The sequence below is a fragment of the Scyliorhinus canicula genome, chromosome 14 (assembly GCF_902713615.1).
Source record: "Scyliorhinus canicula chromosome 14, sScyCan1.1, whole genome shotgun sequence".
NCBI classification, from domain to species: domain Eukaryota; kingdom Metazoa; phylum Chordata; class Chondrichthyes; order Carcharhiniformes; family Scyliorhinidae; genus Scyliorhinus; species Scyliorhinus canicula.
In genome coordinates this window covers 3,375,755-3,394,507 of record NC_052159.1, presented here as the reverse complement: position 1 = coordinate 3,394,507, position 18,753 = coordinate 3,375,755, and the positions used below count along the sequence as shown (strand labels likewise).

The following is an 18,753-nucleotide window of genomic DNA, read 5'->3' as shown; positions in this document are numbered from 1 at the left end:
AGTGACAATGCTGTTTGTGTGTCAGGTAGCTGCAATGAGATGATTCAAGGAGAAGGCTGCTTCCCCAAATGCTCTCTGCTGTGAACCATGAATGTCTGTTAATTATGTTGCAAGAACAGCAGGACTAGGAGCAGCGGCAGACCAGAACCCTCCTCTAGCCCGCTCTGCCATTCAATACAAGCAGTCCTCAAACTTAGGACATAGCTGGTTCCTAAAAACCAAACAAAACGCCACAAGTCGGAACTGATTTTCTTATTGGAATAGTGGCATAAATGGGGGATTGGTTCCTGAACCATGTTATCTTCCGGCTGCTGTTGAGTAAAGAGTCAAGAGTTCTGCTCCTTTTCACAAAAACCTTTATTTTCCTTGAACACACACGACCCCTGCAACCTCTTTACATATCAGTGTCAATTATTGAATACTTAATGAGACATCTAATTGGAATGTCTCTTAACCCATTCCTTAACAAACGAAGGTTGCAAATCCCTCATGGGGCGCCCAGCGGTGTTAAATGCTCTCAGCACTTGCCCTGTCAAGTCACTGAGGCGACTGGTGACTCTGCACACGTTAGCTCAAGTTCCTCAGAGTGGGCAGAAGCTGGAGCAGTTGATCACTCAGGTATCTGTTTAATCTTGAACTTCTGCGAGTCTAAATGCACATTAAATAAGGCATAAGTGTATAATTGCACTGAAAGCACACTCGATGTGCCAAAATAATTAAACAGAGCGAAACACTAGTTTACAACCTAATAAAGACAGTCTGACCTGCCCAGTCATACAGATGGGCTGCACACACAGATGGTGTCGTAAAGTCAAAATCGATGGAAAGTCGAAATAGGGTGTAACGTATAAACATTGTAAATGCTGTTTGTCATAAACCGAACATCGTTAAGTCGAGGATACCTTGTATGATTACAGCTGATTAAACTGCCTCAACTCCATTGTGCGGTCCACTCCCCCGTCCCTTAATTCCCTAAGAGACCAAAAATCCCTCCATCTCGATTCAATGATGGGGCATCCACAACCCTCTGAGGTAGAGAAATCTCCTCTGAGTGAAAACATTTCTCCTCATCTCAGTCCTAAATAGTCGGCCCCTAATCCTGAGACTGTGTCCCCATGTTTTAAATTCCCTGACCAGTGAGGGAATGAGATCACGTCTCATTCTTCGAAATTCCAAGCCCCATTTACTCAGCCTCTCGTCATAGGGACCAACCTCGTGAATCTTCAATGTACTGCCTCCAACACAAGGATAGCGATTCTGCAGCAGAGACCAAAACTGCATCCAGTATTCCAGATGTCGTCTCACCAGACCCACGTACAATCATAGCAAAACTTACTTATTCCTGTGCATTAATTCCTTTGCAAGAAAGGCAAACATACCATTTGGCTTCCTAACTACTTGCTGTAGCTGCACGTCCACACTCTTGTCTTGTTTTTTTTAGTAAAGGGGCAATTTAGCGTGGCCAATCCACCTCGGCAGCACACCTTTGAGCTGTGGGGGCGAAATCAATGCGGACACGGGGAGAATGTGCAAACTCCACACGGACAGTGATCCGGGGCTGGGATTCGAATCCGGGTCCTCAGCGCCGTACTCCCAGTGCGCCACGAGGCCACCCCCTGTGTTCCTTGTTCACCCGTCTTTCTGGACATCCACAATTATAAATTTCAATATTTTTAAAAAATGTTGCCAATGAACCTCGCACTTTCCAACATTCTACGCCATCTGCCACCTTGATGCCCACTCAGTTAACCTATTTATATACCTCTTTGCAGGCTGTGTGTCCTCCCCACAGCTCACATTCCCACCTAGCTTGGTATTATCAGCAACCCTTGATACATTACTCTGTCTCCACATCAAAGTCATTAATATAGGTTGTAAACATCTGGGGCCAGCACTGATCCTGTGACACTCCTAGAATCACAAATTCTGCAGTGCAGATGGAGGCCTTCGGCCCCGAGAGTCTGCACTGACTCTTTGAAAGACCACCTTGCCCAGGCCCAATTCATCACCATATTCCTATAACTCCCACCGTAAGGGCTAATTTAGCGTGGCCGATGCACCTAACCTGCACATCTTTGGACTGTGGAAGGAAACCAGAGCACCTGGACGAAACCCACGCAGGCATGAGGAGAAAGTGCAGACTCCACACAGACAGTCACCCGAGGTCGGAATCGAACCCGGGTCCCTGCTGCTGTGGAGCAGCAGTGCTAACCACTGTCACCTTGCCATCCAACTTTCTTTATTTTTTTTCAACCTACCACTTCATCAACATAGTCTTGTTTGGACTGCAGCTGCTGAATGCAAGTCATTCTCCAGCACTGGCTAAGACGGGCACAAGCCCAGTGACTCTGGTCTCCATGACAGCTCCTGATAACACTGAGGGCCCGGCACTGACCCTATGACACTGAGGTCCCGGCACTGACCCTGTGACACTGACCCTGTGACACTGACCCTGTGACACTGACCCTGTGACACTGACCCTGTGACACTGACCCTGTGACACTGACCCTGTGACACTGACCCTGTGACACTGACCCTGTGACACTGACCCTGTGGCACTGACCCTGTGACACTGACCCTGTGACACTGACCCTGTGACACTGACCCTGTGACACTGACCCTGTGGCACTGACCCTGTGGCACTGACCCTGTGGCACTGACCCTGTGACACTGACCCTGTGACACTGACCCTGTGGCACTGACCCTGTGGCACTGACCCTGTGGCACTGACCCTGTGGCACTGACCCTGTGACACTGACCCTGTGACACTGACCCTGTGACACTGACCCTGTGACACTGACCCTGTGACACTGACCCTGTGACACTGACCCTGTGACACTGACCCTGTGACACTGACCCTGTGACACTGACCCTGTGGCACTGACCCTGTGGCACTGACCCTGTGGCACTGACCCTGTGACACTGACCCTGTGACACTGACCCTGTGACACTGACCCTGTGACACTGACCCTGTGGCACTGACCCTGTGGCACTGACCCTGTGGCACTGACCCTGTGGCACTGACCCTGTGGCACTGACCCTGTGGCACTGACCCTGTGACACTGACCCTGTGACACTGACCCTGTGACACTGACCCTGTGACACTGACCCTGTGACACTGACCCTGTGACACTGACCCTGTGACACTGACCCTGTGACACTGACCCTGTGACACTGAGGGCCCGGCACTGACCCTGTGGCACTGACCCTGTGACACTGACCCTGTGACACTGACCCTGTGACACTGACCCCGTGACACTGACCCCGTGACACTGACCCCGTGACACTGACCCCGTGACACTGACCCCGTGACACTGACCCCGTGACACTGACCCCGTGACACTGACCCCGTGACACTGACCCCGTGACACTGACCCCGTGACACTGACCCCGTGACACTGACCCCGTGACACTGACCCCGTGACACTGAGGGCCCGGCACTGACCCTGTGACACTGACCCTGTGACACTGACCCTGTGACACTGAGGGCCCGGCACTGACCCTGTGACACTGACCCTGTGACACTGAGGGCCCGGCACTGACCCTGTGACACTGACCCTGTGACACTGACCCTGTGACACTGACCCTGTGACACTGACCCTGTGACACTGACCCTGTGACACTGACCCTGTGACACTGACCCTGTGACACTGACCCTGTGACACTGACCCTGTGACACTGAGGACCCGGCACTGACCCTGTGACACTGACCCTGTGACACTGACCCTGTGACACTGACCCTGTGACACTGACCCTGTGACACTGACCCTGTGACACTGACCCTGTGACACTGACCCTGTGACACTGACCCTGTGGCACTGACCCTGTGGCACTGACCCTGTGGCACTGACCCTGTGGCACTGACCCTGTGGCACTGACCCTGTGGCACTGACCCTGTGGCACTGACCCTGTGGCACTGACCCTGTGGCACTGACCCTGTGGCACTGACCCTGTGGCACTGACCCTGTGACACTGACCCTGTGACACTGACCCTGTGACACTGACCCTGTGACACTGACCCTGTGACACTGACCCTGTGACACTGAGGACCCGGCGCTGACCCTGTGACACTGACCCCGTGACACTGACCCCGTGACACTGACCCCGTGACACTGACCCCGTGACACTGACCCCGTGACACTGACCCCGTGACACTGACCCTGTGACACTGACCCTGTGACACTGACCCTGTGACACTGAGGACCCGGCGCTGACCCCGTGACACTGACCCCGTGGCGCCGTCGACCCCGTGGCGCCGCCGACCCCGTGGCGCCGCCGACCCCGTGGCGCCGCCGACCCCGTGGCGCCGCCGACCCCGTGGCGCCGCCGACCCCGTGGCGCCGCCGACCCCGTGGCGCCGCCGACCCCGTGGCGCCGCCGACACCGTGGCGACGCCGACCCCGTGACGCCGAGGACCCGGCGCTGACCCCGTGACGCTGCTGACCCCGTGACGCTGCTGACCCCGTGGCGGCGCCGACCCCGTGACGCCGAGGACCCGGCGCTGACCCCGTGACGCTGCTGACCCCGTGACGCTGCTGACCCCGTGACGCTGCTGACCCCGTGACGCTGCTGACCCCGTGACGCTGCTGACCCCGTGACGGCGCTGACCCCGTGACGCTGCTGACCCCGTGACGCTGCTGACCCCGTGACGCTGCTGACCCCGTGACGCTGCTGACCCCGTGACGCTGCTGACCCCGTGACGCTGCTGACCCCGTGACGGCGCTGACCCCGTGGCGCTGCTGACCCCGTGACGGCGCTGACCCCGTGGCGCTGACCCCGTGACACTGACCCCATGACACTGAGGACTCGGCACTGAAACTCTGACACTCCTGATAACACACGTCTGAAGCATTTGCTTTCTATGTTAAAGGCTCTATATAAATGCAAACTGTTGTTGTGATGCAGGGGAGGGTAAGATGGTGTACAGTCTGAATTCCCAAGAAAGACCATTTTGATGGAGGGACAGACTGTGGTGGATTTGAATTTCACACAACAAGGATACAGAAGCGGCGGAGAGATTTGTGTGGGGTGCTGGAGACTGAATGATGAACATTCAGGAACAATGGCCCTAGTTGGATATGGAAGACGGAGAAGCATGGGTTTGGATATCTGGCAGTAATGGGGCCATTGTGAGTCAGATCCTATTGGTCTGTCTCCTATCTGCTGGTGGAGGTATGTTTGAACATTTTGTGAATCCCTGAAGTAAGTTGAAGAGGTCTGTTCAAAGTGTAGATGTCAGCTTTCTAATAACAGCTCGAGGGCTAAAAATACAATGCTCTACCCCACCGCTGCTTCAAAATAGGAAGTGTTAATCTGAGTTTAATTTCAGCTGTTTAATGTTTCCATTGACTGGTGGCATGGTGGCCGATAGCAGCTGGGCAGAGCGCAGGTCAGATGGAGTCAGTCATTCTTGTCCATCATTGCTTCCCAACCCCACATCACTGTCAGGGTGCAGGCAACTGTTTCTTTCCCACACTTGGGAACAAAACTTTAGTTACATAGAATAGTACTCCTCCTTGTGCAACATTTCTCAGAAGCCATTAAATTGCGCTGGGACAGGTGATATAAATGGTTTAATCATGGAAAATGGTTCATCTTCAAGGGCTAAGAACATTTTTTTCCTAGACATTTAGAGTACCCAATGATTTTGTTTTCTAATTAAGAGACAATTTAGCGTGGTCAATCCACCTAACCTGCACATCTTTGGGGTGAAACCCACGCAGACGCGAGAATGTGCAAACTCAACACGGACAGTGACCCAGGGCTGGGATTGAACCCGGGCCCTCAGCGCCGTAGGCAGCAGTGCTAACCACTGCATCACCACGCCGCCCTGGACCAAGAACATTCTAGAAGAATTTGTATTCTTCAAAAGTCACTGTCCCTTAAAGGGTTAATACAAAGGCTCTGGTTGCTGCCGCTCCTGGAAGAGACAGCATTTTACAAGAAAAGGTATTTAAGCAGTTTTGAAGAAGCTGAGAATCTCTTGTCCCTGGTGGACTGTTTACAAAAGGGTCACATGCTGGATTATGGCATTGGGGGAAAAAACATCCCGGGAAAACTGTGTGCAATAACCTGTTTTGCTGTTTCTTTGGGAGAGGGACGAAGATGAACTGTTTGGGTAAAGAACACACCAACTCCTGAAGCTCCTGATCCAGTCCAGGGCACAAAGTGACTGGAAGTTGCTCCAAAGTCTCTCCATGTTCTAAAATTGAGTGACCGCAAAGTTTCCTCCTCCAAATCCGCCTGGAAAGTGGTGTGAGAGGCCTCGGCTGTTCCCAGACCACTGCTGAGACACTCACTGAGTAACCCGCACTCTGGCATTGCTCCGTTTCTCTTCAACCAACTCACCGTTTGCCAAAATTCTTCCATTTTATTTATTTTTGTGTGTTTGGGATTTAGGAAGAGCAAATAAATCTGCAGTACCTAATTATTTTTTTTCCAATTAAGGGACATTTTAGCGTGGCCAATCCACCTATCCTGCACATCTCTTTGGGTTGTGGGGGTGAGACCCACACAGACACTGGGGGAATGTGCAAACTCCACACTGATAGTGACCCGGGGCCGGGATCATTTTGGAAGAGTAATAATTATACTTTCATATTTCATACTGCATGTTAATAAGCTTTGCCTTTCCACTGGTCAAGACTGGTTTTATAATAAACTAATAATTTTGTTGTTTATTGAAGAAACCTGAACATTGGTCATTCTCTAATTAATAGAGATAGCACATATTTGGGTGTGTAGCTAACTGGAGAAATCATTTCAATATAAAGTGTGACCTGTGGAGCAGTGGAACTGAAGACAGACAGAGCTCTCCTCCCATCCTGGCCTTGACACACAAGAGGAAGCAAGTGAAATGCAATGTTGCTGCAGAGGACCACACTTGAAGATAATGTTTCACAGGGTTACAAAAACAGGCCACTCCATCCAGCTCAGCTATGATTATGCTAATGCTCCATAAAACCATAATTATCTCAACATGCTCCTCTCTTCCTTTCTCCTTCAACTTCCTATCTAACTGATACTTAAATATACACCTCAACAACTCTGTGTAGTGAGTTTCACGTTCTAACTCTCACTGGGTGAAGAGGGTTTTCCTGAAATGTCTTGGGTTTTATTGACAGCCCCATGCAAAGTATTGGGGAACAGTGTCAGTAATAGTGAGAGGTTAGTGGGCCTTTCTGTTCACCCCTGCGGGGGGTATAAACCAGCAGTTTGTGGCTTCCTGTGAAGTGTGTTTGGCGACTTGTCAAACGTTGCACAGTGTGTGCGGACGTGCTTCACAAAACAACACTGGTTCACCTCTCAGTTCGTCGTCTCAGAACGACACGGCAATATGTGGAGCACAGTATCTTTATTGGGTATTTGGAAACACAGATTGGTGTCTGTCTGTACAGAGGGAGCTATAGTCTGCACATTACCTGTGCTGTACCTGTTCTGCAAGTGTTTGATTAGACGGTGCAAAGGGCGTTTTCTTCTATCTATCCCTGGGCTGTACCTGCCCTGGGAGTTTTTGATGGGGACAGTGTAGAAGATACGTCATGACATTCAAGGCTATGGGCCAAGTGCTGGTAAATGGGATTAGGTAGACAGGACAGGTGTTCTTTGTGCGTCGGTGCAGATTTGATAATCTTTATTAGTGTCACAAATTGGCTTACATTAACACTGCAATGAAGTTACTGTGAAAATCCCCCAGTCGCCACATTCCGGCGCCTGTTCGGGTACACAGGGAGAATTCAGAATGTCCAAATTACCGAACGGCATGACTTGTGGGAGGAAACCGGAGCACCCAGAGAACCCACGCAGACACGGGGATGGGCCGAAGGTCAACTTGTGCACTGTATTTTCTGTGAATTCCAGATTTTTATTGAATTGAAATTTCACCATCTGCCGTGGTGTCATTTGAACCTGGGTCCCTGGACCGCTTGCCTGCGCCTCTGGATTACACAGCGGTCCGCCCATCAATCGTCTGCTGCTGTCATCGGGCGGTTGATATGCACTTCCCTACGGTCCTTCACTCGGGTGATAATGAAATCCAGCAGATGCCAGTGGTTGGAGTGAGGGTGTTGCCATGTGGCTTTGCATTTGTGTCTCTGTTGGAAGGAGGTGTTGGTTATGACAAGGTCATCTTTGAGCTCTATTGTCAGGAGCAGTGCACCATTGGTGTTGGATTGCCTTATTCCCTTCTCTGCAGATTACACCTCCGCAGTGGTCTGTGTCTTTTCCAACTCGAATGTTGAAGTCACCAAGGAGGATCAGCTTGTCGCCTGCTGGGATTCCTGCCAATTGGAGTACAATTCCTCTTGGACTCCTCAGTAGCTCCCAGTGTTGGAGAACACGCACTGAGGACTGTACCGCAGAGGCTCTAGCCTAGGGTGAGCCAAAGGGGCAGCAGGCATTTGTTTATCCCACAAAGGGAGCGTCTGAGACAGCCAGATAGTTTGTTTTTAATGGCAAAGCCAAACCGATAGAGGTGGCCATCCTCTTCTGGCTTACCTTTCCAGAAAAAGGTGCAACCACCATCTTGTTCCTTCAGCTTGGCTTCCCCTGGCAGGATCTCACTAATGGCGGCGATGTCAATACCTGAATTGCTGGGCAATTGCTCCTCACTGAATCCTCATGTTTATACCCCACCCTCCTCACTGAATCCTCATGTTTATACCCCGATCTCCTCACTGAATCCTCATGTTTATACCCCGATCTCCTCACTGAATCCTCATGTTTATACCCCACCCTCCTCACTGAATCCTCATGTTTATACCCCACCCTCCTCACTGAATCCTCATGTTTATACCCCACCCTCCTCACTGAATCCTCATGTTTATACCCCACCCTCCTCACTGAATCCTCATGTTTATACCCCACCCTCCTCACTGAATCCTCATGTTTATACCCCACCCTCCTCACTGAATCCTCATGTTTATACCCCACCCTCCTCACTGAATCCTCATGTTTATACCCCACCCTCCTCACTGAATCCTCATGTTTATACCCCGATCTCCTCACTGAATCCTCATGTTTATACCCCACCCTCCTCACTGAAGCCTCATGTTTATACCCCGATCTCCTCACTGATCCTCATGTTTATACCCGACCCTCCTCACTGAATCCTCATGTTTATACCCCACCCTCCTCACTGAATCCTCATGTTTATACCCCGATCTCCTCACTGAATCCTCATGTTTATACCCCGATCTCCTCACTGAATCCTCATGTTTATACCCCGATCTCCTCACTGAATCCTCATGTTTATACCCCGATCTCCTCACTGAATCCTCATGTTTATACCCCACCCTCCTCACTGAATCCTCATGTTTATACCCCACCCTCCTCACTGAATCCTCATGTTTATACCCCACCTTCCTCACTGAATCCTCATGTTTATACCCCGATCTCCTCACTGAATCCTCATGTTTATACCCCGATCTCCTCACTGAATCCTCATGTTTATACCCCGATCTCCTCACTGAATCCTCATGTTTATACCCCGATCTCCTCACTGAATCCTCATGTTTATACCCCACCCTCCTCACTGAATCCTCATGTTTATACCCCGATCTCCTCACTGAATCCTCATGTTTATACCCCACCCTCCTCACTGAATCCTCATGTTTATACCCCACCCTCCTCACTGAATCCTCATGTTTATACCCCGATCTCCTCACTGAATCCTCATGTTTATACCCCACCCTCCTCACTGAATCCTCATGTTTATACCCCACCCTCCTCACTGAATCCTCATGTTTATACCCCGATCTCCTCACTGAATCCTCATGTTTATACCCCATCCTCCTCACTGAATCCTCATGTTTATACCCCACCCTCCTCACTGAAGCCTCATGTTTATACCCCGATCTCCTCACTGAATCCTCATGTTTATACCCGACCCTCCTCACTGAATCCTCATGTTTATACCCCACCTTCCTCACTGAATCCTCATGTTTATACCCCGATCTCCTCACTGAATCCTCATGTTTATACCCCGATCTCCTCACTGAATCCTCATGTTTATACCCCGATCTCCTCACTGAATCCTCATGTTTATACCCCGATCTCCTCACTGAATCCTCATGTTTATACCCCACCCTCCTCACTGAATCCTCATGTTTATACCCCGATCTCCTCACTGAATCCTCATGTTTATACCCCACCCTCCTCACTGAATCCTCATGTTTATACCCCGATCTCCTCACTGAATCCTCATGTTTATACCCCAATCTCCTCACTGAATCCTCATGTTTATACCCCACCCTCCTCACTGAATCCTCATGTTTATACCCCCGATCTCCTCACTGAATCCTCATGTTTATACCCCACCCTCCTCACTGAATCCTCATGTTTATACCCCACCCTCCTCACTGAATCCTCATGTTTATACCCCACCCTCCTCACTGAATCCTCATGTTTATACCCCACCCTCCTCACTGAATCCTCATGTTTATACCCCATCCTCCTCACTGAATCCTCATGTTTATACCCCACCCTCCTCACTGAAGCCTCATGTTTATACCCCGATCTCCTCACTGAATCCTCATGTTTATACCCCACCCTCCTCACTGAATCCTCATGTTTATACCCCACCCTCCTCACTGAAGCCTCATGTTTATACCCCACACTCCTCACTGAATCCTCATGTTTATACCCCGATCTCCTCACTGAATCCTCATGTTTATACCCCACCCTCCTCACTGAATCCTCATGTTTATACCCACCCTCCTCACTGAATCCTCATGTTTATACCCCACCCTCCTCACTGAATCCTCATGTTTATACCCCGATCTCCTCACTGAATCCTCATGTTTATACCCCACCCTTCTCACTGAATCCTCATGTTTATACCCCACCCTCCTCACTGAATCCTCATGTTTATACCCCACCCTCCTCACTGAATCCTCATGTTTATACCCCACCCTCCTCACTGAATCCTCATGTTTATACCCCACCCTCCTCACTGAATCCTCATGTTTATACCCCATCCTCCTCACTGAATCCTCATGTTTATACCCCACCCTCCTCACTGAAGCCTCATGTTTATACCCCGATCTCCTCACTGAATCCTCATGTTTATACCCGACCCTCCTCACTGAATCCTCATGTTTATACCCCACCCTCCTCACTGAATCCTCATGTTTATACCCCGATCTCCTCACTGAATCCTCATGTTTATACCCCGATCTCCTCACTGAATCCTCATGTTTATACCCCGATCTCCTCACTGAATCCTCATGTTTATACCCCGATCTCCTCACTGAATCCTCATGTTTATACCCCACCCTCCTCACTGAATCCTCATGTTTATACCCCGATCTCCTCACTGAATCCTCATGTTTATACCCCACCCTCCTCACTGAATCCTCATGTTTATACCCCGATCTCCTCACTGAATCCTCATGTTTATACCCCGATCTCCTCACTGAATCCTCATGTTTATACCCCACCCTCCTCACTGAATCCTCATGTTTATACCCCGATCTCCTCACTGAATCCTCATGTTTATACCCCGATCTCCTCACTGAATCCTCATGTTTATACCCCACCCTCCTCACTGAATCCTCATGTTTATACCCCACCCTCCTCACTGAATCCTCATGTTTATACCCCACCCTCCTCACTGAATCCTCATGTTTATACCCCACCCTCCTCACTGAATCCTCATGTTTATACCCCACCCTCCTCACTGAATCCTCATGTTTATACCCCATCCTCCTCACTGAATCCTCATGTTTATACCCCACCCTCCTCACTGAAGCCTCATGTTTATACCCCACCCTCCTCACTGAATCCTCATGTTTATACCCCACCCTCCTCACTGAATCCTCATGTTTATACCCCACCCTCCTCACTGAAGCCTCATGTTTATACCCCACACTCCTCACTGAATCCTCATGTTTATACCCCGATCTCCTCACTGAATCCTCATGTTTATACCCCGATCCGCACTGAATCCTCATGTTTATACCCCACCCTCCTCACTGAATCCTCATGTTTATACCCCGATCTCCTCACTGAATCCTCATGTTTATACCCCGATCTCCTCACTGAATCCTCATGTTTATACCCCACCCTCCTCACTGAAGCCTCATGTTTATACCCCGATCTCCTCACTGAATCCTCATGTTTATACCCCACCCTCCTCACTGAATCCTCATGTTTATACCCCGATCTCCTCACTGAATCCTCATGTTTATACCCCACCCTCCTCACTGAATCCTCATGTTTATACCCCACCCTCCTCACTGAATCCTCATGTTTATACCCCACCCTCCTCACTGAATCCTCATGTTTATACCCACCCTCTTCACTGAATCCTCATGTTTATACCCCACCCTCCTCACTGAATCCTCATGTTTATACCCCGATCTCCTCACTGAATCCTCATGTTTATACCCCACCCTCCTCACTGAATCCTCATGTTTATACCCCACCCTCTTCACTGAATCCTCATGTTTATACCCCACCCTCCTCACTGAATCCTCATGTTTATACCCCACCCTCCTCACTGAATCCTCATGTTTATACCCCGATCTCCTCACTGAATCCTCATGTTTATACCCCGATCTCCTCACTGAATCCTCATGTTTATACCCCACCCTCCTCACTGAATCCTCATGTTTATACCCCACCCTCCTCACTGAATCCTCATGTTTATACCCCACCCTCCTCACTGAATCCTCATGTTTATACCCCACCCTCCTCACTGAATCCTCATGTTTATACCCCACCCTCCTCACTGAATCCTCATGTTTATACCCCACCCTCCTCACTGAATCCTCATGTTTATACCCCACCCTCCTCACTGAATCCTCATGTTTATACCCCACCCTCCTCACTGAATCCTCATGTTTATACCCCACCCTCCTCACTGAATCCTCATGTTTATACCCCGATCTCCTCACTGAATCCTCATGTTTATACCCCACCCTCCTCACTGAATCCTCATGTTTATACCCCACCCTCCTCACTGAATCCTCATGTTTATACCCCGATCTCCTCACTGAATCCTCATGTTTATACCCCATCCTCCTCACTGAATCCTCATGTTTATACCCCACCCTCCTCACTGAAGCCTCATGTTTATACCCCCGATCTCCTCACTGAATCCTCATGTTTATACCCGACCCTCCTCACTGAATCCTCATGTTTATACCCCACCTTCCTCACTGAATCCTCATGTTTATACCCCGATCTCCTCACTGAATCCTCATGTTTATACCCCGATCTCCTCACTGAATCCTCATGTTTATACCCCGATCTCCTCACTGAATCCTCATGTTTATACCCCGATCTCCTCACTGAATCCTCATGTTTATACCCCACCCTCCTCACTGAATCCTCATGTTTATACCCCGATCTCCTCACTGAATCCTCATGTTTATACCCCACCCTCCTCACTGAATCCTCATGTTTATACCCCGATCTCCTCACTGAATCCTCATGTTTATACCCCAATCTCCTCACTGAATCCTCATGTTTATACCCCACCCTCCTCACTGAATCCTCATGTTTATACCCCGATCTCCTCACTGAATCCTCATGTTTATACCCCACCCTCCTCACTGAATCCTCATGTTTATACCCCACCCTCCTCACTGAATCCTCATGTTTATACCCCACCCTCCTCACTGAATCCTCATGTTTATACCCCACCCTCCTCACTGAATCCTCATGTTTATACCCCATCCTCCTCACTGAATCCTCATGTTTATACCCCACCCTCCTCACTGAAGCCTCATGTTTATACCCCGATCTCCTCACTGAATCCTCATGTTTATACCCCACCCTCCTCACTGAATCCTCATGTTTATACCCCACCCTCCTCACTGAAGCCTCATGTTTATACCCCACACTCCTCACTGAATCCTCATGTTTATACCCCGATCTCCTCACTGAATCCTCATGTTTATACCCCACCCTCCTCACTGAATCCTCATGTTTATACCCCACCCTCCTCACTGAATCCTCATGTTTATACCCCACCCTCCTCACTGAATCCTCATGTTTATACCCCGATCTCCTCACTGAATCCTCATGTTTATACCCCACCCTTCTCACTGAATCCTCATGTTTATACCCCACCCTCCTCACTGAATCCTCATGTTTATACCCCACCCTCCTCACTGAATCCTCATGTTTATACCCCACCCTCCTCACTGAATCCTCATGTTTATACCCCACCCTCCTCACTGAATCCTCATGTTTATACCCCATCCTCCTCACTGAATCCTCATGTTTATACCCCACCCTCCTCACTGAAGCCTCATGTTTATACCCCGATCTCCTCACTGAATCCTCATGTTTATACCCGACCCTCCTCACTGAATCCTCATGTTTATACCCCACCCTCCTCACTGAATCCTCATGTTTATACCCCGATCTCCTCACTGAATCCTCATGTTTATACCCCGATCTCCTCACTGAATCCTCATGTTTATACCCCGATCTCCTCACTGAATCCTCATGTTTATACCCCGATCTCCTCACTGAATCCTCATGTTTATACCCCACCCTCCTCACTGAATCCTCATGTTTATACCCCGATCTCCTCACTGAATCCTCATGTTTATACCCCACCCTCCTCACTGAATCCTCATGTTTATACCCCGATCTCCTCACTGAATCCTCATGTTTATACCCCGATCTCCTCACTGAATCCTCATGTTTATACCCCACCCTCCTCACTGAATCCTCATGTTTATACCCCGATCTCCTCACTGAATCCTCATGTTTATACCCCGATCTCCTCACTGAATCCTCATGTTTATACCCCACCCTCCTCACTGAATCCTCATGTTTATACCCCACCCTCCTCACTGAATCCTCATGTTTATACCCCACCCTCCTCACTGAATCCTCATGTTTATACCCCACCCTCCTCACTGAATCCTCATGTTTATACCCCACCCTCCTCACTGAATCCTCATGTTTATACCCCATCCTCCTCACTGAATCCTCATGTTTATACCCCACCCTCCTCACTGAAGCCTCATGTTTATACCCCACCCTCCTCACTGAATCCTCATGTTTATACCCCACCCTCCTCACTGAATCCTCATGTTTATACCCCACCCTCCTCACTGAAGCCTCATGTTTATACCCCACACTCCTCACTGAATCCTCATGTTTATACCCCCGATCTCCTCACTGAATCCTCATGTTTATACCCCGATCCGCACTGAATCCTCATGTTTATACCCCACCCTCCTCACTGAATCCTCATGTTTATACCCCGATCTCCTCACTGAATCCTCATGTTTATACCCCGATCTCCTCACTGAATCCTCATGTTTATACCCCACCCTCCTCACTGAAGCCTCATGTTTATACCCCGATCTCCTCACTGAATCCTCATGTTTATACCCCACCCTCCTCACAGAATCCTCATGTTTATACCCCGATCTCCTCACTGAATCCTCATGTTTATACCCCACCCTCCTCACTGAATCCTCATGTTTATACCCCACCCTCCTCACTGAATCCTCATGTTTATACCCCACCCTCCTCACTGAATCCTCATGTTTATACCCACCCTCTTCACTGAATCCTCATGTTTATACCCCACCCTCCTCACTGAATCCTCATGTTTATACCCCGATCTCCTCACTGAATCCTCATGTTTATACCCCACCCTCCTCACTGAATCCTCATGTTTATACCCCACCCTCTTCACTGAATCCTCATGTTTATACCCCACCCTCCTCACTGAATCCTCATGTTTATACCCCACCCTCCTCACTGAATCCTCATGTTTATACCCCACCCTCCTCACTGAATCCTCATGTTTATACCCCACCCTCTTCACTGAATCCTCATGTTTATACCCCATCCTCCTCACTGAATCCTCATGTTTATACCCCACCCTCCTCACTGAATCCTCATGTTTATAATCCACCCTCCTCACTGAATCCTCATGTTTATACCCCACCCTCCTCACTGAATCCTCATGTTTATAATCCACCCTCCTCACTGAATCCTCATGTTTATACCCCGATCTCCTCACTGAATCCTCATGTTTATACCCCACCCTCCTCACTGAATCCTCATGTTTATACCCCACCCTCCTCACTGAATCCTCATGTTTATACCCCACCCTCCTCACTGAATCCTCATGTTTATAATCCACCCTCCTCACTGAATCCTCATGTTTATACCCCACTCTCCTCACTGAATCCTCATGTTTATACCCCGATCTCCTCACTGAATCCTCATGTTTATACCCCGATCTCCTCACTGAATCCTCATGTTTATACCCCGATCTCCTCACTGAATCCTCATGTTTATACCTCACCCTCCTCACTGAATCCTCATGTTTATACCCCACCCTCCTCACTGAATCCTCATGTTTATACCCCGATCTCCTCACTGAATCCTCATGTTTATACCCCGATCTCCTCACTGAATCCTCATGTTTATACCCCGATCTCCTCACTGAATCCTCATGTTTATACACCACCCTCCTCACTGAATCCTCATGTTTATACCCCGATCTCCTCACTGAATCCTCATGTTTATACCCCACCCTCCTCACTGAATCCTCATGTTTATACCCCGATCTCCTCACTGAATCCTCATGTTTATACCCCACCCTCCTCACTGAATCCTCATGTTTATACCCCACCCTCCTCACTGAATCCTCATGTTTATACCCCGATCTCCTCACTGAATCCTCATGTTTATACCCCACCCTCCTCACTGAATCCTCATGTTTATACCCCGATCTCCTCACTGAATCCTCATGTTTATACCCCACTCTCCTCACTGAATCCTCATGTTTATACCCCACCCTCCTCACTGAATCCTCATGTTTATACCCCACCCTCCTCACTGAATCCTCATGTTTATACCCCGATCTCCTCACTGAATCCTCATGTTTATACCCCGATCTCCTCACTGAATCCTCATGTTTATACCCCACCCTCCTCACTGAATCCTCATGTTTATACCCCGATCTCCTCACTGAATCCTCATGTTTATACCCCGATCTCCTCACTGAATCCTCATGTTTATACCCCGATCTCCTCACTGAATCCTCATGTTTATACCCCACCCTCCTCACTGAATCCTCATGTTTATACCCCACCCTCCTCACTGAATCCTCATGTTTATACCCCGATCTCCTCACTGAATCCTCATGTTTATACCCCACTCTCCTCACTGAATCCTCATGTTTATACCCCGATCCCCTCACTGAATCCTCATGTTTATACCCCACTCTCCTCACTGAATCCTCATGTTTATACCCCGATCTCCTCACTGAATCCTCATGTTTATACCCCGATCTCCTCACTGAATCCTCATGTTTATACCCCGATCTCCTCACTGAATCCTCATGTTTATACCCCACCCTCCTCACTGGAGACTCGCTCTTTATAGCCCCACTCTCCTTGCTGCAGTTTCTCTCTTTACAGACCTTCTCCCCTCACTGAGACCTCGCTCTTCATACTGAATGTTCCTGGCTCACTGAAGTCTCGTTCTTTATATCCCGCTCTTCTTGCTGAAATCCCGCTCTTTATACCCTGCTCTCCTCGCTCTTTAGGTCTCGCTCTTTAGGTCTCGCTCTTTAGGTCTTGCTCTTTATACATCCTTTCGGAAGGATTTGATTTGATTCATTATTGTCACATATACTAGTATACAGTGAAAAGTATTGTTATGGGGGCATTAGAGGGAGTGCAGTAGTGATTCACAAGACTGGTTCCAAGGATGATGGATTTCAGTTATGTAGATACCATGTAGAAGGTGGGGCTATGTTTTTTGGGGGGAAAGACACGTTGAGAGGATCTTTGATAGAGGAATTCACACCTGTGAAGGGTCTTAACATGTTAGATAGGGAGAAGCTGTTCCCATTGGTCAAAGGACCGAGAATGAGAGGGCACAGGTTTAAGGTAATTGGTAAATGAGCAAGACTTCATGCAGCAGTGGGTTGGATCTGGAATGCACTGCCTATGGTTGTGGCAGAGGAAGGATCAATCAACAGTTTCAAAACTAAAACTGTTTTAAAGCGGAAGAACACAGTGCTACAGGGAGAAGGCAGAGGAATGGCACTGGGTGACTTCTGCTTCGGAGAGCTAGCACAGACAGAATGGGCTGATTGGCCACCTCCTGCACTGTAACCATTCTGTGCTGGTGATATATTTACCCTTTGTTTTGGATTTGCAGTGACTCGCCACAACCACCTGAAGGATTTCATGTTGGTGGTTTCCATCGTTATTGGTGTGGGCGGTTGCTGGTTCGCGTACATCCAGAACCGTTACTCCAAGGAGCACATGAAGAAAATGATGAAGGACCTGGAGGGACTCCAGAAAGCGGAGCAGAGTCTGCACGACCTACAGGAAAGGTGAGAATGCAATAGAAACTTAACCTCCAGGATCAGGGTGAGGAACGGTGACGAAGACTACTCCAGAAGTATAACTTCATTCCACAACACTTAGCACGTGGACACATGGTACTGTGCCTGGGGAGAGAAGGGTTTATTAGCCAAGTGAGATGTCTGATCGAGTAAATCTGTTAAAAGCAAGTTTGCACTGCCTTATACACCAGGTATTTGTGTCAGGTTCATTTCTTATTCTCCATTCTTTGGGGATGTGAAGCCTGACTGGCAAGACCTGTGTTTATTGCCCAGCGATAGTTGCCCTGAGAAGCTGGTGGCAGCTGCCACCTTGAGCTGCTGGTAGTGGGTTTGATCGGGCTGGTTTGCAGGCCACTCCAGAGGGTAGGTCGGATCCGGTCACATTGCTGTGAGTCTGGCCCAGACTGGGT

General features: G+C 49.2%; 1 protein-coding gene across 1 annotated transcript in view; it reads left to right on the top strand.

Moving 5' to 3' along the window:
- Positions 1–18,358, top strand: part of LOC119977661 (stromal interaction molecule 1-like) — a 102,198-nt gene extending 83,840 nt beyond the window's left edge. Inside the window, exon 6 of the mRNA XM_038818826.1 lies at positions 18,154–18,358. Coding sequence (XP_038674754.1) covers positions 18,154–18,335 — 182 coding nt within the window. The 3' untranslated portion in view covers positions 18,336–18,358. The remainder of the gene's footprint in view (positions 1–18,153) is intronic.
- The last annotated feature ends 395 nt before the right edge of the window (positions 18,359–18,753 follow it).